This window comes from Athene cunicularia (assembly GCF_003259725.1).
Source record: "Athene cunicularia isolate RWA chromosome 3 unlocalized genomic scaffold, athCun1 chr3_part1, whole genome shotgun sequence".
NCBI classification, from domain to species: Eukaryota; Metazoa; Chordata; class Aves; order Strigiformes; family Strigidae; genus Athene; species Athene cunicularia.
In genome coordinates, this window is record NW_020799097.1 from 110752554 (window position 1) to 110764769 (window position 12216).

Here is a 12216-nt window from a genome sequence, read left to right on the forward strand (position 1 = left end):
ACATCTTGGCTAAGGGCACCCTACGCGCCGTTCTGAAGGAGAGGAAGCGGCGTGACCCTACCAAACATGGCGAAGCGGCGGCGTCAGGGAGGCCATCTTGACTAAGGGTGCCAGGTGCAGAGTTGGACTGGCCACAAACCGGGTGCCCCTACCAAATGTGGGGGGGGGGAAGGCGATACCTTCCCGCACCGGCACAGCCGGCGAGCTGCGGGGTGGGAGACAGCACTTCTCTCTGGGGTCACGGCAGCTTTGGAGGGTGCTGTCGTGTTCAGCAGGGCGAGTTATCTTTGTAAGTGAAAAAACTCCCGGAAAAAAGGCTATTAATAACAATTTACTGAAAATATAGACACTTTTAAAAAAAAAAAACTTCAAGCCCCCAGCAGCCTCATCTTTGCCTCAGTTTGTGGGCCCCCTCATCAGGCCAGGGTGAGCTTCCCCCAGCACGTTAGCTCTGGGAAGCGTGCCATGCCAAGGCGTGACGCTGCCCAGGCCAGCAATGAGGCAGGGCCAGCCAGCTGGGGTGGCCGAGCTGGGAGCAGGCATGACTGGAACTGAAAAGGACCCACACAACTTTTGCCTGGTTTGGTCTGCCCTGAGGACACACACCCTCTGACAGCACATCTCTCACCATTCACATACCTGGTTGTTGGTGTTTGCTTTCAAATATGCCTGATCCAGGTAAATGTGATTTTCTTCCCTTGCTGTTCCTAGCAAAGAAGAATGAGCCAGCTTTACCTTTACAGCTGTCTTGAGACCACAGTGGCTCATCATTCTGTGAGAAAACCTGTACCTCGGTCCGCTGGGAAAACCCTGGTTGCCCAGACTTTCTGATGAGGAGAGATCCAGGGGTGGCCACAGCATTCAGGAATGCAACACTGCTTGTGGACATAGGGTAGAGGTTGTACCAAATCTGACTTGCCTCTGAAACTTGTCTGCCCATTGAATCTGAGCAAATGTGTTCCCTCTTTCATTGCTTCCCACAGTCTCTTCTGAAGTCAAAGAGGCAAAGCCTGTTCCTAGTGATACTGATGACGTGAATCCTCTGCTGCATCTTCATGTAACACCATGTAAGTGGGATTTGTCCTGTCTTAATGTAGGCACATAAATTCATTGCTGAACGCTGCAGACTTTCACACATACTTCTAGGGGCAAAGCTGTTGTAGTAAAACATCTTGACTGACTTCTGATAGTTTGGGTGCTTGTCTTAAATTCATGTAGTGATCAGCCTATAAATATTGCCCAGGCTTCTGTGTGATCATCACTCCACCTTTGCTTAAAGGAAATTCATGCTCTGTGATCAAGTTCACTCACCCATGCACTGTCAAGATTTGGGGTTTTTCTGTTTTCCCTCTTTTAAATGCAACAGAAATCTATGTTCTGAATATTTTGTGTTTTTCTTGAAGTCATCGATTAGAGGAAAGCTTAAAGTTCATTCTGAAGTTGCTTGGTAACACTCAGCTTAAAACAAAAGGAGCGACATGTTTGAAATGCTGTGCAGCAGTGTGATCCTCCATGCAGGTTTGATCATCGGGCTCTCATTTTTGTCAGGTATGTCAGAACTCACACAGTTGTCATTTTGGTGTCTGCCTACACCTCTGATATGGCAGATATAAAAAAAACAAGGCAGTCAGTGGTATGGACATCTACTGATACCGATGGCATTGCCTCCAACCAATAAACTAGCACAAGAAACATAAAAGCTGGTCAAAGTGTGGAGCTTAGATTGCCTGTAGAGGCTCTCTGTTGTGATCAACTGCAGGGTGATCTTTGTTTCTACTCTGAGCTACCTGTGACACATCTTACACTCTTCTTAGATATATGAAGGTTTTGGTAAAACCAGGCACAGGAAATGTGGCCAGCTTTGACATATAATAAGCAATTAGGAATATAAATATGCTTTAAACATTACTGCACAGTCTATGATGGAATGCTTAGCTATGAAAAAAAAAAAAAAAAACAAAAAACACGCAATCTCTTGTCAGCCTTCAAGTACCTGTAAAAATCTGTGACTGCTCCCAGTTCACAGTCTGTGCTAAGAGTTTGTTTACACTAGAAATAGCAAGAAGTTAAACAAACCATTGAGAGAAGGACAAGGTTTTCAACTCTGTTCTCTGTACCTCTCAAAATACTTCAACAGATCCTGACAGTCGAAGATCCAGTGAAACTGCCACTGGGCTACTGTAGAGTTTGGATCCATCAGCAGTCCTTCTTCCCTTCCCTGGGAAGGACGGAAGGAATTGGCTGACAGATATGGAGCATAACTGCATAAGTACACAGATAGGTGCCATTTTCAGAATGTTGAATTCCACAGGGAGACTGGCATTATTTTGAGGAAACTGCTTTAACCAAGAGCCATTCATTACTTCTTCTCAGGTGCAGAAAAGGGGTATTTTCTACTGAAGCATCTAACACCAGAGAGCAATGTTCCAGGACCAAAACCAAGCAAAATGAGATGCTGAGCTGAACATTAGTATTGCCTTCCCAGCTTTTTGACATAAGGCAAGTTGTGTGCTTTGCAGGGGTAAAATCTGCTATGTAAAATCTGAACATGAGCAGAAATGTCATGTCAGTAGAAATAAAAAAGTAGAATAATGATCTCTGTGCTTATATGCTATACTGTATAAAATTCAAATTACTACTATTGTTAACGGCCTCAGACCCAGGACTTGCTCTCCAAGCAATATCAGTAAGAGGCAAAGCAAATCTGCTCTTCTGGAATTGCTAATTTATCCTTCATTTTACATCATCTTCATGTAGTCATGTCTCAAAAGCAAAGCCCAGCACCTTACTGGAACCCAGGGCTTCAATGCTATGTTGGACCCTTCTTACTAGCATTAATTAAAACACTGAGCAACTATTTTAAGTTTGCAAGAGGAACAAATCATAAAGCCCTGTGTTTGTAGACCAAATAACTGAAATATAAGTTTTCCCATTCATCTGTTTTTCTAGAATTGCAACCTTGCTCAAAAAGCAAGAGAGAGGGGAAAAACCACAGGCTAAGCCCCAACTTGTTTTGTGTTTAACAACTGAAAGAGGAGAATGCTTTGAGCTCAGCTTTCCTCCTCCCTACTTGTCCAGAATCTCCTGAAGAGTGTTGTGAAGTGCAAGAATTATCTTTCTCAGGGAGGAAGTTAGTGTTTTCAACAAGAACTTGGACACCACCCGTGGAGCTTCTCATAGTACCTTTTTGTCCTCCCCAGGCTACAGGCTAAACTGGGCTCAGCACAGCTGAGGGCCTGGCTACCTATTTCCCACAGATGAAATGATAAAAGGTCCCTGCCACATGAAGCAAGAGTCTGTGTGTGGTGGCGGATAGCCCTGTTTAAGATGTCTATACTCTGCTTCAAAGCACGAAATGCTTGTCAGCAGTAGGAGACCCAGTTGTCCCCACTCGCTGTTGTTTCTTTCCAAAAACTGCTCTGCCCGTGGAGGCAAAACAGGAAACCAGAGCAGGGTTTTAGGGCTTTCTCTTTTTCTTTTACTCTGGGCCCTAGAGTAGCCATACCAGGACCAGACAGAAGATGGCACTCGAACAGCACCAGCTGAACAACCATCACGCTCAACACCTCCAACAAGAGCTGAAGCTACAATCAAAAGTAGCAAAACTAGGAAAAACCGAACAGCCACTCAGCCACGGGGTAAATGTTTTCACTATCAAAGCTTCAAGTTTGCCATTAATGTTAATGTTTTAAACTTTGGACTGTAAAGGCTAGACATGTCAAACAGTACCTGCTAGCTGTACTCTCTCTCAGTTCACAATACAGCCTGGTACAGTAGTTAATGTTTCTCTTGGAAATAAAAAGAAATCTTGCACTCGATTCCATGTGAAAATGGCATTTGGGTGTGACCACCCTCCACTTCGCCTTTGGACTGTTGGTTACCACTAGTGAGTAAAGCACTCAGAAGAGCCTGGTAGGTTCACAGCAGGCTCTGCGCACCCCAGGGCTCTTGAAAACAGGGCTGAGCTCTCAGGCTCTGAAGGTACCTCATGGTCCTGAGCAGCTGAACTGTGACCTCTTGTATGAAGCGTGCATAAAGAAGTGAGAGGATCCAGCCCACGCTTCCAAGTGGTCATCCTTGTTTTGAGGATTAACTTTAGCTCTCAGCCTTCTACACATGAGTGTTTTCATATGCAGTACTGGAACTAGTAGTTACATTTCACCCCAGTTTGTAAAAGGGACAGCTTTGCCAGGTAGAAGACTGAAGAAACTCAGGAAGGAAAAAAAAGACGACTATTAATGTTACCTTTCAGCATTTACTACCTTTCAGCATTTACTTCCTTTTTTAAAAAGAATTACAGGTTGATAGATTAAGCCAGAGATCAGATTCATGAAGAACCAGAGTAACAGAAAGATCATTCCTCGTTCATTTAGAAACAGATCAAATAGATTCCTATTTTACAGACAGGAAAGTTAAATTGCTTTACTTTGCTCTATAGGCGTGTTTTTTACAAACGTGAGAAGTCTTGTTACAGCTGCAACACTAAGAAGCTTCAGTGACCACAAAGGTCATCTAAATCAGATCAACACAATACAAATGAGCCAGAATTTAAAGAGCTTAACAAACCAGTTCTCTGCTTCCTAAAGGTGTTCACAAGCTCTCCTTTTTCTTATTACCAGTGAATATGGTTATACTGCATAAAGTGACATACCTGCATGATAAAGACGTGTTGTTTCCCTGAAAGCTATCTTCTAGCTGCAGTACAGCACAAATAAGGTGTTATCTCTGCAGCAGCAGGAATCAGGACCCCATTGTCTTGAATGCAGGAAGACAAAGACAACCCCAGCCCCACACCTCAATGAAATTACATCTGGCCACATAGGGGAGGACTGAAGCTGAGGTTAAGTTTCCCTTCAATGAGGTGAGCAGTGTTTTCCTCAGACTTCAGTGTGGTTAAATGGGGCAGAGAAGGAACGAACATGATCATTTCACCCCCACATCTCTTGTGCAAGAGCTGCCTCTGTAGAGATAGGCATCGCTGCAACAAAAGAGCAAGCCAGCTGTGGGTTCTCACACTAGCTAATACAATCAAACTCCTGCCATGGACATGCAAGCTTATCAGTACGAGTTGTTTGCTCCAGTCAGAGACAGCATGCCTAGCTGCTCTCAAACAAGGAACCTTCGTCCCTGTATGGGACAGGAGCCACATGAAGTTTTATTCTTTGTACAGTACTTACCACATTTAGCCTTCTGTCCACAGCCCATGCTATAAGTAGGTAAATGGGAATCAAGCAAGATTTGAACACTTCCAGATGTGATCCAGACTGCTTTTAGAAGGTGCAAACTCCCAGGCAATATTGTAATAGCTGATGTAAAGTCTCCTACCCTTATTAGGTAAACTGTCTTCCAAAAAATCTCTCCATGTTAGTCCACTGTTTATTACTCACGGTCAGATTACCTGGCATGCTGATAACTCAATCATAGAGGTTCTTGACCATTGCCCTCCCACCACAAGTGTCCAGGTGGGCTTATTTTCAGACAGGGTATTTTGAAAATAGCTAGCAACAGGTCCCCATGTTGTGCTTGACCCTGTAGTTGTTTCCCAGTGCTGGGAGGCTGTCATGAAGATACCGAGTAGTTGTGTAGAGCGCCAGGCTGGACACAGCAAGATTAAGCCACAGGCAGCAAATTGAACTGGGACCAGACTGTCTCTGCACAGTTCACGTGTCTACGCTACCCTGCCTGCTAGTACGTCATTCCAGCCCTCAGTTACGCTGGATGGTGGAAGAGCTGGCTGTACTATATACACATAATAGTCTCATTTATGAAAAAGAAGCAGACTTCTTTCCTCTGTGGAAGTTGCTTGGTAACTAGTTACCATAACACAGTCGGTACAAAAATCTGTTTTCTTCCCAGGTAAACCTGTATTTTCCAAAGGCAGTATTGCCCCTCTAATACTGCCAGATGGACAGTGATAGCCAGAGGAAACTAGACACAGCTCTCTCAAGAGGTCCATGGCCTGGCATACCCTGGGCACAAGGCTCATGACAACACCACAGGCTATATGTTATTGCCAGTTGATCAGCCCGGAGTCACGCAGAGGAGCCAGAGAGGTCCCAATAAGAGAAACACAAATTGGCTCTGCATCACAGGAAGACTGTACTTTTTGATGATGTACCAGTATCATGCCTTTTTCAGATCACAAATCAAGGCCAGAGGGCATATTTATGTACAAACAAGTGTTACTGGCATCTTTGTTAACCCTGACAGTATTCAGATAATCTATAAAAAATTTCCCTCTACCATCAGGCCAGAGGAACTCTTTCTCTCTTCTGGAAAACACATCTTCCCAGAATACTTCTACTCAACATTTCAGCTGATATATGTACATGATGCAGCTGCAAGAACACACCAACAAAGATTTGATGATTATCTTGTAGCTGTCAGATGAAGGAATAAATACAACAGATGGATCACCAAGGCAATGGCAGCAATGGAAGAAATGAAGCACAGATGTACCTAAGAAAAATCAGGGGTTTAATGATAAATTAGCAGGTAAGAAAGATAATAAAGAATCAGTGAGTTCTGTTTGACATAATTAAGATCTTTCCCACATGAGATTCTGTCTTCAATTAGATGGTAGCTATCGCGGGAGGAAAGTGTCAGCTTTAGGACTTAAGCACCCACCAGTAGCATTAATCTGAAAGCAAAGTTCGGAATCGCATTCTTGGCAACACTCATTAGCACGTTTTTCTGATCAGCTAATGAGTTATTTTCTCTCATTCAGAATGAGCATCTGTGGAGTACTCGACACAATCCTTGGAAGCGATGCATCACAACCCAGCTGCTCTACGGCACTTTTCAAGTCATACAACCAATTTTTGGTACAAGAATGGATTTACATTTCCATTTCAGCCTTGATCTTCAGTGCTGACTCAATTTCCAGTCCACTCACGGGGCTGCTCACGCAACTGCTGTTGTTGCTGCTTTATGTTTCATTAAAAACAAAGTCACTCCATGTCTTGATGTTGCTGCTTTGTCACCTTGGCTATGGAGCATGAATCCAGTTTACAGGTTTCTTTCATTTCAAAACTCCAGCCACTCTGTCATATAAATACAGTTGGATGGAGAAATCTCACCACCTTCATGGCAATCATCAAAAACCTGCAAAAGAAAGCCCTGCATCAGTAATTATATACAGCAAGCGCAAGACAACTGGAAGTAACATGCTCATATGTTTTCTGCTTCTTCCCCAGTAGAAAAGCAGCAGTCTAACACAGGCCAACATCTAGGAATTCCAATGCCAGCTCTGAGGAGGAGTAATATAAACACAACAAAGCAAAACAGACCCCACTATAGTAAATGATGCACACTGGCAAGTTTCACCAACATACCAGTTTACAATCCAATCAGGAGAGCCAAAGCTAGACAGAAATAAGTTAGCTTGTTAAAAAACATAAACAGGCAAACTTGGGATCAGAAAATATAGTAATATAATTTGGAATGGACCACTTTTGACAGCACCCTTTCACATACAGTCCAGTGAAGAGACAAGATGTAAGTGGTAAACATCCTGGGCTAAACTGAAGCACCTGCCTCTTAAGACCACAGCTAAGGCATCACGGATAACACTCGTAAGCATAGTAGAAAGCCACGAGGATCACTCGCTGGCATAACCTTGCAACATGATGCCTGGCTGTTTGCAGGATTGTATTCAAAATCTGCATGCACCCACCACTTATTCATATACACAAGTGGTTACTTACAGGGCAGAGTCCACAGGGCGTCCTGACTAATCCAGTGGGTTGTATGAGAGGACTAACAGCTCTGTACAACTTCATCTGTCCATCCACACTGCCTACCGTCCCTTCCTTTGCAGCAATAATAGTCATCTCCACTTTCCCATCATATATTAGTGTATTTAAAATGGTTTCAATGTCTTCCATTGACAACTCAACCTAAGAAGCAATTTGTAAAATAAACATTAGGAAAGACACATGCCAGTAAGTCCTGCAAGGAGGAAATAAGCAAGCACCACGAATAACAAAGCCTTAAGAGTTCTAACCTAGCCCAGATAAAGGCACCACTCACGCTGGGCACTTTATGGGGTTGTGCAGACACAAAAAGAAAAGCAGATGCCAATACCTCCTACCTCCCAAACACTTTTGGATTATACTAGCCTTGACTTATCAAAAAGAACTTTCCTACGAACCTCAAGTGTCTACATCATCCTAGCATGATACATTTCCAGTTTTACAGGAAAATAATTACGAAAGAAGAAAAAAGACAAGACTGATGAAGATATACCTGTTGATGGTGACCAATAATTGCAGGGTTTTTCTCTCCCCTAAAACTGCTTTAAGTGCATGGGCAAACTTGAGAGTAATTATGAAATAAAAACCAGTTGAGATTGTTAAAGGACAACTTACTCCAATTTCCATCATCAAGGATGTGAATGTTAGCTCTTTTATACATTTTGAAAACCCACATGTACAAACTCTCCCGGAATCCCACGCAGCACCAATGACCCTCCTCAAAAAGCAATAAAGCAGCAGAGCCCACTTCCAATATAGTGCCCTACAGTTACTGAAGCACTCATTGGACCCTCACCAAATTTGCAGGACCCAACTCCTGCAGCTAGTCATGCACTGAGAATTTTGAGAATAGTAAAATGAATCTGTTCTGACCTTACTGATACCCAGTTCACAGATGTATTTCCACACCTCATGGGATGAGGCAAATGAGCTGTTCCTCTGTATCATGGGGTTCTGTTTGCTCTCTCGAGCTGCTTCTGCCTGAGAAAAAGCAAAGATGAGCTATAGTCAGTACTCACTGCCAAAAGCCTCCTTCGTGGTTCCATCTGAAGCAGACTGAAATATAGAAGTTGATTTCCAAACCATTTCTAGGACATGTTTTTTTATTTAGCATTTACAGCTATGTCCTTAAGACCAATGCATGTGAGATAATGCAGTGCACAACCAAACATAATTTTACACTAAATATGACACAAAATTTACACAATTATTTAGATTAATATGATGGAATATGAGCATCTGGGGTTTTTTTTGACACAAAAGAAGTTTCTGATGTACCTAGTGTCAGTTAAAATACATTTTGATGAAATAGAGAAATGCTGCAATCTGCATAGGATTTATTTAATGGAGAGCAGGCTTCTGCAGTTATACTAGAGAAAATCGTATTCTAGGCAGAGCTGACTGACTAGTGCCTTCCATCCTCTAAGAAATTAGGAGCCCTGCAGGAAAAGCAGTGAATTTTGCTAGGGTTTTTTGGTCCTCTGCCTAGCTCATCACTGGACCTTGGAGATAGAAGGCTTCAATCCCTGTAGAGGGTGTGAAAATATGCATTATTAAAATGCAACATCATCACACTTGCAGTGACAAACACAAGCCAGTACAGATTTGCCGACCCAGTTATAACAACAGCCAACACTTATGGAAAACTTATTGGTTTTATAAAGAAAATAATTACTTGCACAAGACAAATGGAAGGCGACTTTAGTTGTGGCACTCACCTTACTCTGTAGAAATTTAAAACACTGTTGATTTAACACCTCCACAAATTCAGACTCAAAGTCTTGGTCACTGTACCAAGCCCCACCAGTCACTGACCGGTCAGGCTGCAGGTTATATAGCATATACACCTTCTTCTTTGATGCCTGTTAGAGAAAAGTGCACAGGTCTTAACATCTGAAAGTCTTCTTTAAGAAAGGAATATTTAAGAAGGTATCTGCAAAAGATAGTCCATTACTCCTAAAACCTGGGGCACAGCAATCCAGCTGACTTGAGCTATCCTTAACATGTTTGACCCACAGGTAACATGGAGATAAAAAGAAAATCATCTAAATGATTTCTAATAATTTTATAACATAGTGTTAAAGAGACTTCTACTAACAATGTCACACAATGCAAACCTCACTGAAGAAGATATTAGATTTTAGCCTACTGACTCTAATCCTCCTTAACAGTTAAAACAGGGCAAGAAAACATCTTTAGAACACTAAGACAAACTTAATGGAGAAGCTTTCAAGTGTTTTTGCAGGATTCAACCCATGCACTGATGATAGGAGGACCCCTTACATGATTAAACCCTATAGCTAAAGTTAGCCCTTGCAAGCCCACTCCTTACTGCCACACCTAGACAGGTGAGTGGGAATGTCACGTCAGACAGATAAAGGACAACGGTCATCCAAATGACTACTCAGCAACTACTCACTGAAGTAATTTTAGCAGTGTTACATCCCCTCTATGACTAGATGAAGCCAGCATCTCTCACAAGAACATGAAAAAGCTACTGCTTCTCTATGTCTAACTTTATCCCCGTGTTATTTTTATTTAGTAAGTTATCCTCACCTCTCTCTCCCCTTGCCCCCCCAAAACACGCACACACATGCCAAGGTATTGCCTCCACGATGCAGATGAGACTGGCACATAGAAAAGGCACACAACATAAAAATTCCAAGAGTTCACAAACAAATGGTCTTCCTAGTGTACCAGGCCCTGCAACAATATAGAATCTCTGCTGGAAACCAGGAGAATGTCCAAAGAACATGCTAACATCAATGATTTGTAATTAAGCAGGTAAGGTAAAGCAGGATGCTGTATGAGCATTGCAGTGTGAGAAAAAGAATGGAAAAGTATAAGCTCTACTCTGGTATGCAGACTGTTTGCACATAAGAAAGTACTTGAGTAACTGAAACAGAGTAGAGGAACCAAGACTAAAACAGAATCAAATGTCTTAGAAATTATTTAAAGTAAACAATACAAATCCAGTATGAACTGGACAACTGAAGGGAGCATCAGGATCTCCAAAGCAGAGGAACTTTGCAAGGCCACTTGCAGCTAGGTAACCACATCACTAGTCCCATATAAGAGGCTGAGATTGCTTCAGCATCAGAAATACCACATTGTGGTACAGCAAAACTGAGACCAATGCATAAAAAGTCACTACAGGAAGGTTGCTTATTTGAGTGGAGAAAGGAGAAAAGGGTGGTAGGAAAAAAAGTTAAGAAACAAAAAAGTATATATAAAAATAAGAGATCAAGAGAGGGCAGGATCTGCAGACAGTAGGAGTGTGGATGTGTAGACAGCAGAAAAGCTGGCCAGTGGACCCAAGCCCATTGGAATGCTGGAGGAAAACACACCAGACTCTTCCCTAGGTTTATGTCCTGAAGACCAGGTATGGAAGCACAGAGAAAATGGTGACAGAACTGCAGGTTAGTAGCAAGCAGTGCAAGTCGTTTGTGAAGGGTAACAGAACTGTAACAAGTCATGTGCAATAAAGAATTAAGAGAACTAAAACTGCAATTTGATAGTAAAGATGTGTAATTAGTAGTGGTGGGAAGAGTGATAGAACTGTATATTAATAGTGATGTGTTTATTAATTAGACTATTAATCAGCTTGTTAGTAGTACGTTGATTATTTAGTAAACATTATAGCCTCTCATATCTGTTGCACCTCAGACCTGCACACTAAAGGCAGAGTGTCAAACCCTGGTGCATGGTCAGTGAGAAAGCCGGAGGAAGAATGAGGTTTCTCTGCTCCCCGTCCCATGTTCAAACATACATAGCGTGCAGCAAATGTTTGAAATTGTTTAGAAAAAAGTTACAAAATACTCACTGCTACAGATTTAACTGCTTTAATTAGCTTCTTGCTTTCCAAGTTTTTCAGTATCTTGTTTATCTCCGTTAAAGGCAAATTACTTTTGTATCTAATGTCCCTGCTCCAAATACCTGTTTAAAAATCAAAGAAGTGAACAGAAATGAAGAAACCATTTGTTTCTGTACATACTTACAAACCAAAAGTCACATCACAACATTACTTCTCTCACTTGACAACCATAGGATGTATCCTCAATCCTACCACTCCCAACAAAAGGGGGCAAGGGACAGAAGGGGATAGAGCAAAAAAAACCAAACCAACCGACAAAACCAAGAAATGCATACCACAGCCACCACCCTGTCCTTCTGTCCTTTACCTCTCCTCACAGAGAGTGCTCTTGCATTTTTAGGTAACTTGTGTTCGCTTCAACAGAAATATGACAGCCAGTTCTAGATGCCATCTCTCAATCACAGTGTGCAATGACTGCTGAGAAAGCTTAGTTACTAGTGGTTTCTGCTGGGAGTACACCTGTTAAATCCAATATAGATACCACATTTTCTTTTTAGTAGTGAGTGTTCTGCAGACTCCTCAACTTGACAGTCCCATAAATAATACACAATCCACATTTCAAATATTCTGAAAGAGCGCCCCCCCCCC

General features: G+C 42.3%; 1 protein-coding gene across 2 annotated transcripts in view; it reads right to left on the reverse strand.

Moving 5' to 3' along the window:
* Window positions 1-4288: 4288 nt before the first annotated feature.
* The window catches only part of POLR3F (RNA polymerase III subunit F), a 13326-nt gene continuing 5398 nt past the window's right edge, over window positions 4289-12216 (reverse strand). Inside the window, exons 4-8 of one of the 2 annotated variants that reach the window (XM_026845867.1) lie at window positions 11578-11690; window positions 9473-9616; window positions 8628-8735; window positions 7707-7898; window positions 4289-7104 (exon numbers count right to left, since the gene is read on the reverse strand). In XM_026845867.1, the coding sequence (XP_026701668.1) occupies window positions 7027-7104; window positions 7707-7898; window positions 8628-8735; window positions 9473-9616; window positions 11578-11690 (635 nt within the window). In that variant the 3' untranslated portion in view covers window positions 4289-7026. The remainder of the gene's footprint in view (window positions 7105-7706; window positions 7899-8627; window positions 8736-9472; window positions 9617-11577; window positions 11691-12216) is intronic. The other variant, XM_026845866.1, reaches the window with a different exon arrangement.